At 48.2% G+C, this 16,369-nt stretch overlaps 2 protein-coding genes across 3 annotated transcripts; both read right to left on the bottom strand.

The window, feature by feature from the left end:
• Nucleotides 1-201: 201 nt before the first annotated feature.
• On the bottom strand, nucleotides 202-6,952 carry SF3B4 (splicing factor 3b subunit 4). The gene is made up of 7 exons (XM_025983079.2): nucleotides 6,869-6,952; nucleotides 4,826-4,963; nucleotides 4,247-4,375; nucleotides 3,443-3,985; nucleotides 2,912-3,118; nucleotides 818-991; nucleotides 202-626 (listed from the first exon to the last, which is right to left on the bottom strand). Exons 2-7 carry the CDS (start codon nucleotides 4,857-4,859, stop codon nucleotides 439-441), a joined length of 1,275 nt encoding a protein of 424 aa, XP_025838864.2. The 5' UTR covers nucleotides 4,860-4,963; nucleotides 6,869-6,952; the 3' UTR covers nucleotides 202-438.
• On the bottom strand, nucleotides 5,680-16,367 carry MTMR11 (myotubularin related protein 11). 2 transcript variants are annotated; one of them, XM_025983076.2, is made up of 18 exons: nucleotides 13,455-15,523; nucleotides 13,011-13,101; nucleotides 12,448-12,569; nucleotides 12,180-12,240; nucleotides 11,862-12,004; nucleotides 11,299-11,377; nucleotides 11,044-11,179; nucleotides 10,707-10,794; nucleotides 10,471-10,559; nucleotides 10,261-10,385; nucleotides 9,734-9,800; nucleotides 9,426-9,496; nucleotides 8,702-8,868; nucleotides 8,232-8,405; nucleotides 7,799-7,981; nucleotides 6,869-7,162; nucleotides 6,162-6,349; nucleotides 5,680-5,930 (listed from the first exon to the last, which is right to left on the bottom strand). In XM_025983076.2, the coding sequence occupies exons 1-17, from the start codon at nucleotides 13,518-13,520 to the stop codon at nucleotides 6,203-6,205; spliced, it is 2,103 nt and encodes a 700-aa protein (XP_025838861.2). In that variant the 5' UTR covers nucleotides 13,521-15,523; the 3' UTR covers nucleotides 5,680-5,930; nucleotides 6,162-6,202. The 2 variants fall into 2 exon arrangements, with proteins under 2 accessions (XP_025838861.2, XP_025838860.2); XM_025983075.2 differs by having other exon boundaries at nucleotides 5,680-6,349; nucleotides 13,455-16,367.
• Nucleotides 16,368-16,369: the final 2 nt, after the last annotated feature.

The following is a 16,369-nucleotide window of genomic DNA, read 5'->3' as shown; positions in this document are numbered from 1 at the left end:
AAAGAACTTCACTTCTGTCCTCATGTCATGGTCACAACCATCCTGTGTCATAGCTACTGGGTCTCCAGCTTAGAAACTAAACATATGCCTTTTAAAAATGCAATAAGCACCCTTACTCCTATCTTACCATTCTTCTCCCAACAAATTAACATCTCAGGGAAAAGAGAGTAGTTACTTTGCCAAGGAAAACAGCACAAAGAATAAACAAGGAGTTTAGTTTTATTTTCTCTGTGCATTTGCAAAAACACTTAGGACCAACAAAGAAACAATAATAAAACCCTCCTGTGAAAATTACACTAAAAAAAAAAGAAAGAAAGAAAAAGAAAAAGACCTTAGAGGGATTAGTGCCTTAGCTCTAGGGAGCTACAGCAAATCTGATTGGTCCAAGGAATTGAAAAGATATTAGGAAGATAGAACAGGAGGTGAGAGAATTAGAAATTATTGAGGAAGAGGGCCTCGGAGTGGGCCACGAGGGGGAACTGGAGGCCGGGGGGTGGGTCTGGGTGGAGGCAGGGGCCCCCGCTGGTAGCCGTAGGGTGGGGGTCGTGGAGGCCCAGTGTATCCATGAGGAGGCATTAGTGGAGGAGGTCCACGCATCCCATGTGGAGGCATGGGACCTGGGTGACCTGCACAAAGAAAAAGAAAAGTCAATCAAGGAAAGAAACAGGAAGTAGCTGATGTTGGGCCAATGCGTGGAGAACACGGACAGGGAGGCCATGAGCACAAGTGTAAATAAAGGGCAGGAAACAGGGATGTGACAAAGGAAGCTACAAGACTATGATACTCAGGATGAGGGAAATGGTTAGAGCCTACTCACCCATGGGAGATCCAAACGGAGGCCCTCGAGGGGGCAAGCCCATTGGAGGAGGTCCAGGATGAGGCATTCCAGGTGGTGGTCGGGGTGGTGGCTGCCCCCCAGAGCCTGGGGGCCCAGCATGTGGGTGTCCTAGGCCATGAGGGCCATGGTGGGCCAGCTGCATCTGAGACATCCCTGTGAGAACAAAACAGCCATAAATAACAAGGAGACAAGGAATACAGAGAGCAAAGAAAATGGAGAAAGGAAGAGAACAAAACTGAGAAAGAAGTGACATCAGGAAAAGAGGAGTATGGAAAATAAGGCTGGTACAAAGCGCCCTTCACCCTCATCCTCATTCCAAGGGTACAAGCAGATTAACTACCCACCCAATCAACTGCTTGCCCACTTTGCTTGCTCCTTCCACAATTTAGACAGTATAACAGTGCTGCAGAATTATGTAACAAATGGAGTGATTATTTCACTGACAGATTCGGCAAAGTAGCAGAAACATTGTCTGAGCAAAGATCTAATTCTAGAGAACAAGAATTTTTCGGGTGGACAAGAGCATGGAACAGAATTTTCCCCAAGCAGGAAATATTAGCATGTGAGAACCACAAGGGCATCAAACAGGGATGTATGTTCAGGGAAAACTGGTAACTCAGAAATAAAGAGCAGCATGTAGTCATGGATGTAACTAGCAGGCACCAATCACAAACAGCCTACAATGGTATGGTGACAAGTCTGGGTTTTATGCTGTACGTAAAAGAGAGCAACAAAAGAATTTTGAGCAAAAGTGTGTGAACATTGTGTTTTAGAAAAATTACTCTGTGCAAGTGGATCAAAGAGAAATTGAAGTCAAAATGTTAGAAAATCACTACAATAAATTAGGTGTGAAATGAGTATGAGGGGGCCTGCACTAGGGCACTAGCAGTGAGAGCCAATACCAGATATATTAGTAAGATTTGATATCTAGTACAGGAGTGATAGGAAACAGTTAAAAATAGGTCCCAGATTTCTGAATTAAGCATCTGAAAACAAAGAATGCTAGAGGAACAACAGGTGTGAAGGGGAGGTTAGAAAAGTGGAGCTGTCCATCAGGCAGTGGGATTAAGGGTCACAGACCAGATAAGCATATCTGGGTGGCATCAGTGTACAAGTAAGGGAACTATGAAGAAAAGAGAACCAGAGGGATCCCTGGGTGGCGCAGCGGTTTGGCGCCTGCCTTTGGCCCAGGGTGCGATCCTGGAGACCCGGGATCGAATCCCACGTCGGGCTCCCGGTGCATGGAGCCTGCTTCTCCCTCTGCCTGTGTCTCTGCCTCTCTCTCTCTCTCTCTCTCTCTCTCTCTCTCTCTCTCTCTCTCTCTCCCCTGTGTGACTATCATAAATTAGAAAAAAAAAAAGTTGGCCACATTAGTAGGCTTTTCTCCCTCTCCATGTACCTGGGTTTTTGTATCTGGTTCTCTTTTCTTTTCTTTCTTTTTTTTTTTTTTAAATTTTTATTTATTTATGATAGTCACACAGAGAGAGAGAGGCAGAGACACAGGTAGAGGGAGAAGCAGGCTCCATGCACCGGGAGCCCAACGTGGGATTTGATCCCGGGTCTCCAGGATCGCGCCCTGGGCCAAAGGCAGGTGCCAAACCGCTGCGCCACCCAGGGATCCCTAATGGGGCTAACTTTAAGGAGTCTGAGACAGATGAAAATTCCAGAAACACCAAAAGGCAAGTTTTTCAAAAAGGACAACACACCTAGTTTCAAGTATACCAAATGGCAAACCGGGTAAAGAATGGAAGTGCCCCCTCTATTTGGCAATTAGGTTACTGCTTTGGGGTAGAAGTCGGAGGAGAAAAATGAAGTAAAAGTTAAAGGAAAAAGCAAACAAGTACAGTTATACTCTTTGGAAAAACTTATATAATAAATGGAGACAGGGTGGTAGCTGTTAAAGTAAACAGAGAACAGTGTCTTGTGTTTGTTTTTATAAAAGAATGTCTGAAAAAAAAGCAGAGCTCCGGGACTATCTACTATTACTGCTGAGGGATGAGGGCAGCACTGCACATGGCAGTGGAGCTTCTCCAACAAGCTTATCTATCCTTTTCCCCAGCAAAGAACACTCACCTGGATGGGGCATCCCACTTGGTGGGAATGGGTGAGGATGCGAGTGTCCATGTCCAGGATGTCCAGCCCCTGGGGTTCCTGCTGATGGTGGACCGTGTCCTCCAGCACCGGGAGGCATAGGTGGCGGGGGCATGGCTGGGGGTATCCCAGGTGGAAGGGCTCCAGGAGGCGGCACTGGGGGTGGGAAGGACCCAGGAGGAGGCATGCCTATAGAGGAAATGAAAGAAGAGTTAACGATAGTAAGGAGAGAAAGTCTTTAGAAAGCCCGTTCAGTCTGGCCTCCTCAGGCAGGGTAAGTTCTCTTCCCTTCCTCCCAGCTCTCTAAAATCAGAAGCAATACTAGATAACGAGGAACAACTTCAGCCTCTTGAACTCAACAACTTTCTCCCCACAACTGTCACCCCTCACTCCCTTTCTCATCACCTACTGACTCCATGTCCCCCTTTATCAAGTTCTTTTCCCCTCCTCTTGCCCCCCCCTCACCACCACACCCCAAGCCCAAGACAAAAATATTTTGAATAAAAGCTTTACCTGGTGGAGGGAGCCCAGACCCCAATGATGATACGACAGGATTGGGGGCTGAAGGCGGAGGGGGTGCATCAGCAAACAGCTGATGAGGGCGGTCAGCCTGGGAGAGTGGGTTCTGGGCTGCTAGAAGTCGTTCAGCTGCTGAGCCGTGGCGCTCCCCTTTCGAGTCCTTCTTGAAGGCATAGGACACAGTGATGGGGCGATTACAGAGATACTGCCCGTTCATGGCCTCAATAGCTGCATCCGAAGCGTCAAATGAAGCAAAATTAATAAAGGCATAACCTTTGGAGTTGCCTGTATCAGGGTCCCGCATAATCTTAGGGGTTTGTAAGATGACCCCGAAGGCGCTAAAAGTATCATAAAGCAGCTTCTCATCAATTTCTGGGTCCAGATTGCCAATGAAAATGTTGGCCCCCACGTCCAGGTTCTTGTTGTGAGCCGATGCCTTGTTCACTCGTATTGGCTTCCCGTATAATTTGATCATGTTCATGATCTTAATGGCATAGTCAGCATCTTCCTCACTCAGGAATTCCACAAAGCCATAGCCTGGGAAGTAGAAAAGCAGAGATTAACTTAAGTGAAGTGATTCAATTTCGTGTATGCACCTTCCAAAGCACAAAGAACATGAAATAACCACCTCACTTCAACTGGGAATGGTTCCAGAAGCAAACATTGAATGACACTTAAAAGGAAGAATCTGCAGGTGATTCCAAAACGGCTATGAATACTGCCTATGAATACTGCCGGAACCCTCCAGGAGCAGCTTGTCCCCTCAATGCATAAACACGCCTCTTGTCATGTACTCACCTTGGTGCTGACCTGTGACTCTATCCTTTGGCATGTGGGTGTTGACTACTGGCCCTGCCTGGAGAAAAAGCTCCCACAGCAGGGGTTCGCTAACCTTCTCATCCAGTCCCCCGACGTAGACAGTGGCATCTATGAGAAATGAGCAGATTATGGCAGGGATGAGACAACGACAGGAAAGAAGAAAGTGACAGGCAGGGGAACTGGGAGTGGAGATGGGATATAGGAACAAAAAAGGAAAAAGACGTGAGAGTGAGCCCTTACATCTCTCTCATTCCAGAACTAGAGAACCTTCTTAAGTCTAACTGAAAGTTCTGCTGCAAATTCTCTGTGAATTGCTTTGTCTTTGGTTTTCGTTTGGGTTTTTGTTTTGTTTTTTTTTTGAATGGGAAGGCGTAGGAGATTGGACAGAGCATCACACCCACAGGCCTCAGCCTGCACCCGGCCACCCCACCCCCAGCCGGCACGGGGGCCGGGCCGGGTTCGCGCCCTCCGGGAGGATCCGATCTCCTGCCCCGGCGAAAACACGGCTGGCCTTCCTCGAGGCCTCCCAGCCTCCCTGGCCTCATCCCCTCCAACTACCCTGGTTCCGCTCGGAGATCGGCCCGGCCGCCATGGCGAAAGAGCTCCCGCCGTCTCCAGGCAGCGATCCCGCCCTCCGACCTCAGTCAGTACTTCCACTTCCGGGGCGAAGGTAGTCACGAGGGCAGTGGGCAGGGCCTGATGGGGGAGGAGCCGGAAGCGGCCCCGGCCATCTTAGGACTTGCGGAGACTTGATGCGGCTTGTGGGGCCGCGTTCTCCGGTCGGTGGTTTTGCGCGGATTTGCCGCTGCTAGCGGTCAAAGCGATGAGGGCCGAACGGAAATGCCCAGACCCTCTTCAGGCAGTGCTGGACGTTAAAGGATCACAGTACTCCTAAAAATGTAAACTCGAAAGCTAAAAGAACAAAACTTTATTTTAAATAAATATTTTGTTGGCAAACTATCCTTTTGTTCCCCGGAGAAGGGTGTGCTGAGGAAACCCTCCAACCCAAGGATTCGGCTGCCTTAGGGTGCGGAGGCAGCCCTCCACCGTGGCCCGCGGCTTCTGGGTAGCAGCTCCAGCCTGGGGAGAGGATTGCGGAGCGTCTGAGCTGGAGTGGCGTTGGAGCTCACATAATCCTGTTGCATGAGGGAGATGGAAACCTGAGGCTGAGAGATGATGTGTGCCCAGAGCTGAGGGTACCTGACATTGCAGCCCAGGGGCCTCAGTTTCAACCGCTAGAATACCCCGGACCCACCAACCATGCCTTTGCATGCTCTTTGCCCCATCTTACGAAAAGATTAGTGTGGACAGCCTGACCTATCTCCATATTTCCTGAACAATAATATGGTGGGTCCCTTCTCCCAGTTTATCATCGCTTTTTTACTTAGGATCTTTTATTCAGACACCAGAGATAATGCCAGCAACTGTACTTTAATGAACTCGTTAAATAAAAATGTCACTACAAAATATACAATTGGGAGAGACAGGATGTGTCCCATACCCACTAGCATACCCATAGAAAACCAGAGGGAAGAAACAGAAATTGGAATTAAGCAGCAAGAGGAGGTGAGAATGAGTTCTGTAGGCCATCTCCTTTGAACTGATGAACAGCATCTCTCATCTCACAGCTTATCGGCTGGGTATCCAGAGGGATGGAATTGCCCTGAAAAGAACAAAGGTAATCGTATTCTGGGTTGCTTTTGTTTCTTAATTCCTCAAATCACAAGAAACATATCTCGAGAATGAAACAGGACAGGGCAAGAGTTGGAGAAGGTTAGCACCACCCATCTGCAACAGAAAGGTCAGTGAGCTTGTTGAGGGCTGGAGTGTCAAAAGCTGAGACAGCAAGACCAAGATAAGAAAAATTGGAGGATTAGACAGAACCTTCCCTCACCCCGGACCCCCTCTGCCATGCCCATAAAAAAGACAGCAATTTCAGTGGGACTGGGAAAGAATGGTATTTGGATCTCTTTTCTTGGAGTGATCCTCAGGAGATACTCTTGGTGTCCATTTCCTTAAAAGCTCCTGAAGATGGGATAGCTCATCCTGGAGGCCAGAGATTGTGGGAGCTGAGAGGCCTTTCTGGGAAGGGGGTGAAGAGAGGCAGAGAGGAATATTATTATAGCTCTAGCTCCCTATTTCTGAGATGTGTCCACTACTTCTGGCATCTTTTTTATTATTACTATAACTGACATACAATGTCCTGTTTCAGGTGCACATCCTAGTGATTTTTTAATACTTTAATAAAATTTTATAAAATTACACTTTTATACAATTTTTATACAAAAAATTGATATTTTTATACATTACAAAGTGATCCCCATAAATCTAGTTCCCATCACCTCTGGCGTCTTTAATTCTCTTTCCCCCTCCAACTATGTTCTAGGATCTACTTGATATGAACCACAAGTAGTCTTTCCCACACATACACATACACTCCTAAACCTATCCACTGTGATACCAACAGGAATGATATTTCACTCCTCAGTCCCCCCAGCTCCTTGTTTTTCCAGCTCCTAAAAACCTCTGGTTTCTCCCAGAACATCTGGTTTAGCAGTCAAGCCCCTTCTCCCACTTCCAATCCCTGTCTTCCCTCCTCACCTGGAACTCAGGCCTTCCCCTCAGGTAGCAGCGTCTCCACAGCCTGATCTGGGGTCCCAGATATCCAGGCAGCAGCAATCCCGGGGGTAAAGGGCAAGCTCCCCAATGTGAGGGGAGCCCCCACTCCTGATCAGCCAGGCTTTCAGAGGAGATAGCAGGTCTAGGGAGCCAACGAGAAGAGACTGCCAGCAGGGAGGGGCTGTCCCGCCAAGGACAGAGCTGATTCAGTGGGGTCAGGGCCCCTCTGGTGAAGAGCCACACAGAATTTGGGGGTCCAGGAACCATGAAGCTTGGCTAAAGGGAAAAAAGAAATCAACTGACAACCTAGAAACCCCTGACTCCCCTTCCCCAAAGGTCAGGAAAGAATGTCTAGCTTCCACCTACTCAAACTGCCTTAGTGATCAAACTACAGGCCTTCCCCCATCTACTCTCCTCATAGGCTTCAAACTAAGCATCAGGTCTGATTAAAGTCAATCTTAGGGAAACTTGTAAAATGTGTATAAGAGGGGTGCCTAGGTGGCTCAGTCAGTTAAGCATCCAACTCTTGATATTGGCTCAGGTCATGATCTTAGGGTTGTGAGATCCAGACCCACATGGAGCTCCTCGCTCAATGGGGAGTCTGCCCCCCCACCTCGGCTGGCACCCACTGGCACACACATATGCACGCTCTCTCTCAAATAAATCTTTTTTTTTAAATGTGTGTAAGAGGTAGAAAAACTAATAAAGATGTGGACAAGAAGGATCCCTTCTGTGCTATTCTAGGATTTCTGCTTTCCTGGGGATAGTTTCCAGGGACTCTAAGTAACAGCTACAGAAGTGTGGGGCAGCTTTCCCTAGAGAACTCAGACACCGTGTCTTTCCACTTCTCCCTATCTAGTAGGATGAGCCTATGAGAAAATCAAGGGAATTTAGGAAATGTAGACACCTCACCTGCTGCCTAGGGAGCAAGGAATCCGGGCAGTGTTCCGGGTCATAGCCAGGATTATGGAATTGTAGTATCTGTTCACTGCTATAGCGTAAATCCCAGTCCCAGACAGACAGCTGTGGGTTAGCAGAGTTCCCAGCAGGAGTTTGGGAATACCCTGGGGTATAGATCTGTGTATAGGAGTTGAACTGGACAAAGGAAACAAGAAAAAGGATGGTTAAATAAAAAAATCCTTTTCCCAAGTCTGGAGAGAAATCATGAAAAGCTCACCTCTTCCTTCAGGAATCAGATGTAGGGTTAAAGTCCAGTCATATATTGAATAAGCACCAACCTCCCCTTTTCCCAGCCACAGATCTCACTTTCCATAAATCAAGACTAAACTTGAGAGGCTATTTCTCAAGGAGACAAAAAGACAACTCAAAAATGGAAGTCACTGACCTGTCCACTCTGTTTTCCACGCTCCCAAGGAGTATCTCTCAAAAACGTGAGAGTGTCAGGAACCCTGGCACTGTCATGAAGAGCAAGAAGGAAAAATTCTGAGAATTCAAACTCAGCTGGAAACTGCTGGAGGAGCTGCCAGACGCAATCAACGAAGAGGAGGAACACTGGAGCCTGAGATGAAGGAAAGTAAGAGGTTAGAAGGGATTGCAGGCACCTGAGGGGGGAGGATGACAAAATGATGAGGGCCAAGGGACACAGCCAACAGAACTACTAAGATCAGGGAATGGAAATCTGGGTTGAAGATAGAAGGGAGTTGTGGTGCCTCATTCATCTACGTCTCCCTTCAAACTCAATCTCAGGATCCTTCTAACCCAGTTTCACTTCCAATGTATTATACTATATGGTTTTCTCATCCTCTTATATCTTTAGTAATACCTCCCCCCAGCACCCTCCTAAAGCAATCTCACCTCTTCACTGGCTCCAGTTACCCCAAGCCGGGTCAGGAAGGGATGTCCAGCTGCCACCCACTCTCGCTGTACTAGTGATTGGAAGCCAAGCAGTGTTCGGGCTTCAGGGGCTGAAAGCAGCTGGACGAGTGAAGAGAGGAGGCCATTGAAATCACGATCACCGCGCTCTGGGTGACAAAGAAGGAGAAGGGACAAAGAAGAAGGGGCCAAGAAACTAGAGCAGAAGAAAATGAGAAAAGGAAACGTGGCAAAAAGAAGAGAGGGACACAGAGGGGAAAAGTTTTGCATAGGTAGGATTGAGAGGACAAATAGAAGTGAAGAGAAAATGAAGGCCTTGAATGATTCAGTTCATAGTCTCCGCCTGGATAGAAATACCCAGCTTCACGTGTAGGAGGGAGAATCATAAATCTCAAACCAGCTTCCACATTGTCCTTCCCACCCCAACCCAGGCACCATCCACTGATGGAAGGACGGGAACAGAAGGCAAAAGAACCTTGTTATTAGGGACCACAAGCTATAGTAACACTACAGCTAGTAGTAACAATACTACTACTGGGAGGCAGGGTTAGCAGGGAAGGATGAGTTAGGACCTATGGGTAGTTCCTAGTAACAGGAGAGGAAGATACTAGTGCTAGATGTGGACAAGGAAGACTTCTAGGTCTTCCTTCCAGTTGGGTGGGTAAAGGAAAAGAAGGAATGGAGTAGGTTAACCCAATAAACTCACCTTGTAGTACTATAGAGCGAACCCTGGATGTCACTAAGACTGAGATGTCACTGGCCTTTCGAAGACAAGACCTGAGAGTACAGATGAGAAGAGGAGAGGAGAATGATAAGCCTGGAGGAAGGGAGGGATGGGTCATGAAATGGAAAAGAGGCAGACTCCAGAATTCTACCCCTTCTTCTAAGGACAGCAAATAAGAGTCTTCTTGGGAAACCAAAGAGAAGAGTTAATGGAAGGCCATTTAGGAATTCAGGTAAACAGAAGATTGGGAGGATTGAATTATAAATCCTGACCAGAAAATGAGAAAGTACCTGACATAATCCAACCATCGTGTTCCTTCCAGGGCTGAGAGCCATTTCTCCTCAGCTGCAGATGAATCTGAAGAGAGAGTAGAGGGATCAGAAGGACAAAGAGATCAGGAGAACTCGGGATTCAGGATTCAAGGTCTGCAGCCTGAGGGTTAAAAATAAGTTGGGTAATGGTTACCCAAGACTGGGGACAAAAATAAACAGTAACTGTAAATGGCCATGAGGTTACTACAGTTAAGTTGTGATAGTTGTACAACCTTATAAATGTAATAAAATGCACTGAACACTTAAGATGGGTGAAGAGTGGATTTTATGGTATGTAAATCAGATCTCAATAAAGCTGTTAAAAAAAAGTACACTGGGGACAGGACAGGAAGACAGGGAATCAGTGACTCTATGGGAGATGGGAGTTGAATAGAAAACTATGGATCTTTGGCCTATAAGGTTACTCATATGTAACAGGCAAAAGGGTAAACAAGGTTAGGGTCAGCAGGCCTAGGTGTGGGGGCTGAGATCAGATGTTATCTCACCAGGCAGGCAGAGGGCCCTCAGCTTCAAGTGGGCAAGCTGGACATCTGCAAGACTAGGCAACTCATCCACAGTGTCCACCAGGACAACATCTGAATGCTCAGCCTGGAGCATTGACTCCACTGCTCTGGAGAGGAAGGAGTCACAACATAAAGGAATGAGTCTGTCCTCACGTTCCAACCCTTGATTCTGCTCATCAAACCTCCCCTCACCTGATATCCTCCTTGTTAGGGTCACTGGCTGTATAGAATCCACCACAGCGGAGAAGATCACTGCCCCCACGGTGATGCCAAGACAGGCGCTTCAGAGGGTGGGAAGTTAGGATCACTACGGGAGAAACTCCTGGCCCCACATTTCCCTGCCCCAACACTAATCTCCCACCACAATGACCCCCCTGACCTCCCATAACCATCTAATTCTCAACCAGCACCCTGGCCCCCACACTGACCGGTCCACGGCCCTGATGGAAGTGGCCAAATGCTCTCCTGACCTCACTGTCCAGAGTTCGCTTAGGGACCCAGAAGTAACGAGGAAGGCTGTGAAATTGAGTTACAGTCACAGTTTGGCTCAGTGAACTCATTACAATGCAAACCTGTCATTAAAAGGGAGTTGCTTAGGAGAGGATTATTTCTAAACCCAGCAGGTTTAGAGATCTAGGCAGTAAAGGGGATAGCTCTGTGGATATCCTAAGAGGCTAGAGTTTGTGGGCAGTCCTAGCTTTAGAGGATCTGAGAACTGTGGGGAAATTAGGAGGGAAGTGGGGGTTGGGGTAGATGGGGAATCACCTGGTAGCTACATCGAACCTCTCGTTGACAGTGCTGACCCTCCAGCCCTTGGCCCCCTGCTTTTTCCGCTCAGTCTCCCAGTCTTCTGAGGTCTCCAAGAGGGGAATAGGTGGTTTTCTGGACCCTGAACTCTGGCCTAGGGCAGGAGTGAGGCACAGCAAAGAAGAACCAGAGAGAATTTCTCAGCTCTTTTGTCTTCAGCTAATCTCTTTCAGATTCTTTACTCATCCCTTACCCTAAAGCATCCTCACTCACCAGCCTTGCTCAGGGGTATCCCTGCATACTGTTGGGCTTGACTGCTCCGAGCTCTGGCTTGGACAATGGCCATGGTCACCTGTGGAGGAAAGGGCATCCCAACGTTGGGGCTCAAACTGAAGAAGTGAAGAGAAGGAAATGAGACCCATATGTTGCTTAGCTGTCTTAGCCACCAACAGAGAATAGCGAAGACCATCCCTAAGGAAGGGAGCTTCCATAGGTGGTGGGGACTGGGGTCGGGAGAACACATCCAGAACCACAGAATCATAGAATGTCAATTCTGGGAGGAATCTCCAGAACAATCTCATCCAGCCCTCCTTGTTTTTCAAAGGAAGAAACTTGCCCATTGTCACACTCCTGATAATTGGCAGTGCTGGGCTAGAATTCAGGCCCCTTGCTCTCATTAAACTACCCTTTATCCCAGCCTTTTAGACTCTCCTTGAGGAGAGAAGCACAAAAAATGATGAGAGGAGTCCTACAATATAGGGGAGTAGCAGGAATGCCAAGGAGAGGATCCCAAGGCTCTAAAGGGAGGAGGAGTCTTTGGGTTGAAGCCCTCTTACCTGAAAGGCCTGTGGTTCTAGTCCTCCAGCCTCAAAAGCAACTCTGAGCAGCCGGAAGTCTCGGCCATGAATGAGGATCTCCTCAGGGATAAATTTAAGTGGGGACCCTGGACGGAGGAGCTGGACTCTGGACAGGCCATTCACTGAAGTCAAGAGTTAGAAAGCAGTGTAGCCATGGATCAGGGTCCGTCTACAAGGAGGTCTTCTAGCCCATCCCACCCCATCCCTTCTGCCCTCTGAGAAGAGAGGAAGGATGAGGAAGGGTGAGCCCCCAGTAAGCATCTTCACCAACATCCTGCCCCCAGCCTCCCCACTCACCAGCTTCTAATCGCCCAATGTTGACCAGGGCAAAATCATATTCACTGCTCAGGGGAGTCTCCTAGAGGAAGCACATGACTGTTGCAAAAGACATCTGAAATCTTACTCATTGTCCTACCTTGGCAATCCCTAACCTCCTGGAGATAAGCCCAATTCACTGTCCCTGATACATTCAAGACAACCCTTTAAGCATAACTCTCCCTGCCTAAATCCTTCTAGACTCTCCATTTCTCACTAACTGTCCTTTCCATTGCCCTAACCATCTTACCTGACTCCGCTGCCATCCACAGGGCTGGAAGGTGACCCTCACGTTGGTGCAGATCAAGGTTCCAGACAATTCAGGTTCCAGTCCCTTCCTCACTCCTGGGGCCCATGCTAGGATCTGCTCCCCTACAGAAGAAGGGGCAAAGCCAGGTTATGACTATTCCCAGCATCACCCACAGTGGTATACACCTACTCCTCTGAGACAGGAGGATGTAAAGAGGGAAGATTAAGATCCTCCCCTCACTCCACAGGAACAAAAGCTTAGGAGATCATTTGTATTCATTCACTCTAGAGCCTAGAACAGTGCCTGGCACATAGTTAGTAGGCACTCAAATACTTCTTGAATAAGTAAATAAGAAAAGGGAGTAAAAGAGTCAGGAAAACCAGGCCCATCAAGGTCCATGCTCACAGCCAGCTGACAGAGAAGACAGCAAGTCTCAGATAGAAGCACTTTGAGAGAGCGGAGAAATATACAGATATTGTTGGTCAGGTTCAAGGCAAAGTTTAAGCAGGATGAAATCTGGAAGAGTCTTTGGGGATTGGAAGTATCAAAAGGGATTTTGTTACCTGGGAGGCATCCCGAAGCCAGGTGACTGCTAAGCTGACAACTCCTGGACTCCAGCATCCCAGTCCTCTGGACAGACTTTGGTCCAGAGAGCTGTGAAGAGCGTAGGGTCAATCCCCAGGCCTCTCCAACCCCTGCATCTGGGATTACCTCAGCAGACTATTGGGGGCCTACACTCAGACTCCCAGGGGAAACTGAGAGTACCGGCTGTGGGGAGCTTAGGACCCAGTTGGCAGACAGTAAAGGGAGGGCCTGGTTAATGGATAATGAGACAATGAACTTGAGACTGAAAAAGACAGACCCAGCTCCATCAGCCAAGTTGATATGGGACACACCCTCCTCCTCCTCTAGTTCCTTTCCTAGCCCCTTCTACCTCCACCTCCTCCTCATTCACACCCTCCTGCCCACAGTGCCCTTCCCTCCCAAGCCAGGTCTCTTCTCCTTACCCCCAGGTCTGGCTCCACCTTCTGGGGGGCGATGTTGAAACTCTGGCCCCGACCCCCCCACCACATTTCTCTGGCTCCATCCGGGGACGGAGCAGTGACGGGTGGGAAACCTTGAAGATGCTCAAGCCCGTTAGGGAGAGGCTGAATCTTGTAGTTTGAGAAGAGAGACGTCAGGGAGAGTGGCTGGGGACAGCGCCAGGGAAAAGATCCTTTGAGGTGCACGTAGTGCGACTAGGGGTCTTTTGAAAGGTGTGTCCAACCCAGCAAGAGGAGGCTCCTCGGAAACTTCAGTCGGCTCTGGGGAGGGCGGGAGAGATGCCCAGCCCCTTAAAGGGGAATACACACAGTTTTGGAAAAGTGGAGGAGCCTAAAAAAGGTGAGGGAAAAGTGGGTATCTGGGGAAAACAAGACCCAGATTCTTTACTCCAATACCAGATTCTGTGCTCTTTCTGCTCACAAGCACTGGAAACTATTTGAGGGGAGCAGTAATACTGAATATTAGCCTGGGATCATTTAGGCTCGTTTTTAAGATTTTATTTATGTATGAGAGAGAGAGAGAGGCAGAGACACAGGCAGAGGAAGAAGCAGGCTCCCTGAGGGGAACCCAATGTGGAACTCGATCCCAGGACCCCGGGATCACGACCCCAAGCCGAAGGCAGATATTCAACCACTGAGCCACCCAGGCACCCTTTTTTTTTGTCTTCTCAAAGGAGTTGGAGCGGTGGGACGAACGCAAAAGCAGTTCAAGCTTCCTTGCTGCCTCCCCAACACACTTGACAAAAGTAGTAGGAAATGGGACCTCAGGAGATTTTTGCCTGGGGAGGCCCAAGAAATGAGGGAGAGGAGTGAAAGCATCTTGTATATGCGTCTACAGAGAGCATGAAACATACTTTGTGTGGAGGGTGTCCTAAGAAAACTAGGAAGAGAAGTTGAAATATTTCATCTCCAGGATGCAGACACAGGTACAGGTGTGTTTATGGGCAAGTTCTGGGGTTAGGGGGAGGCCCAAGGAGGACATCTTACCACTTAATCCAACACATACACACACACACACACACACACACACACACACACACACACACCAGTGGGAAACCAAAGCCCATTCCAGGTACATCATCCCTCCCTCCAACCCAGACACCAGATCTCCAAATTAATAATTTAGTTCAGGACCTTCAAAGCTCAGCGCTGGAAACTTCTATTAGTTCAACAGCCCCATGCCCCACCTTCCCCCCTGCAACGAGAGCAGCAGGAGTGAGTGAGGACACTAAGAGGGAAATAAAGGAACTGCAGTCAATGGCACCTGGGTCTGAAGCAAAAATCTGCATTTAGATGCGAAAAAGACAGGAAATGAAATACAAAATAAGGATTAATGAGCTGCTGTTTTATTAATTTTGAGTCTGTACAGAGGCAGACCTTAGGTGGGGGCCCCAGTTTTCCAAAGTGACACTCAACTCTCTCCTCCCCTCAGCACACACACCCTTCCGGCCTCAGCTTTAAAAGTTCCCCATCTTGGCTGCTACTGTGGAAATAGTGATATTGTGAGACAGGAAGTTAATTTGGAACAAAGAGGCATACACCTGCTAGGAAGGTGGCCCAGAAGCCTTATTCTAGAAGTTGTAAAGCTCCCAAGCACCCCCCCAAGGCCCACCTACTTTACATGGACTTCAATCTCTTGGAGGAAGAAATACTTCCCAAGGTCTTTTGCAGTAGGAAGAGCCATGTTCCACAGTTTTGAAATCCCATTATCCGCTTTCCTTCTCCTCCCCACTACCCTTCATTCAAGAGCTTCATTCTATTCTTTAGTATTTTGAGGTATAGCGGCAGCAGAGGAATCCAAAGAAAAAACTTCAGGGGAATGGGGGGGGGGGGGTGGAAGGCAGAAAAAAGTGGGTGATTTGGATCAGCACAGGAATGCAAATGGGCAGCATCGAAAGGCTAATAGGAGGACCACCTCCCAGACCCCCCCACACCAGTGGAGGTTTTAGTGGATGAAAGGAAGGATGCAGAAGCAAAGGGCTATATCAGATTTTTCCATTTTCAGAATCCTGGTCTGGTTGTAGGTTTGTGCCAAGAGTGAAGGCTACTGGGAGGGGCAGCTGGAGGAGGGAGGTGGAGCTGAGTGACTCACAAGATGAGTCACACAGATCCAGTTATAAGCACAGAAAGAGGCCAACGTCCTCCCCACCCCCCTCTGCTCTCTGGTTACCGTCAGCCAGCTTCAGTCCCTCTTTTCTACCACCCCTAACCCACGTGGCCTGCGAAGGGTGGTGGCATGAAGAAGGTCTACATGAGGGACGTCATAATAAATATTTGGTTAAGCTAAACTACAGGGGCAAAACACGCTGCAATTTGCAGCTTGGGTAGCTACAAAGTGAGAGACAGGAGTGACTGTGTGACTCACTCAATCTGCAATTGAAGGGCCTAGAGGCAAAAAGAAATTAGAAAAATCTGGGGTGCAGGTGATTCCAGGCCAGGAAGGGGCTTCTAATTCTGTCTTATCTGTGTGGGGCACGGACTGCTTGGAGACAGGTGACACAGAGTCCAGATTAACTAGTATCTGAGTAACTCAGGGACGATCATCTCTGAAACCCCTTTATTGGGAAAGACAAAATGTGACTGGAACTTTGGATGTGTGGCTGTTTACAAAGGACTAAGAGTGGCAAAAGCTAGGTTTTTGAAGATCATTCGAAACCAGCTCCATTTTTTCTGCCTCTGTATCACTGCCCAAATACACAATATGAAGTCATTGCTAATTTTTGTTTTATTGGTCTGTGAGCTTTAGTTTCGCTTAAGAGACTGAGCCAGCAGGAGGGAGTACTTCCCCCCCCAGGCCCTGCACAGCACCGAATTTAACACCATCCCCGCTCCATAAAGAGGCTAAATCTTACCAAAAAAAAAAAAAAAAAAAAAAAAGA

This window comes from Vulpes vulpes, chromosome 8 (genome assembly GCF_048418805.1).
Source record: "Vulpes vulpes isolate BD-2025 chromosome 8, VulVul3, whole genome shotgun sequence".
Classification (NCBI taxonomy): domain Eukaryota; kingdom Metazoa; phylum Chordata; class Mammalia; order Carnivora; family Canidae; genus Vulpes; species Vulpes vulpes.
Note: the sequence above shows the minus strand (reverse complement) of the source record. Positions and strands in the feature narration are given on the sequence as shown.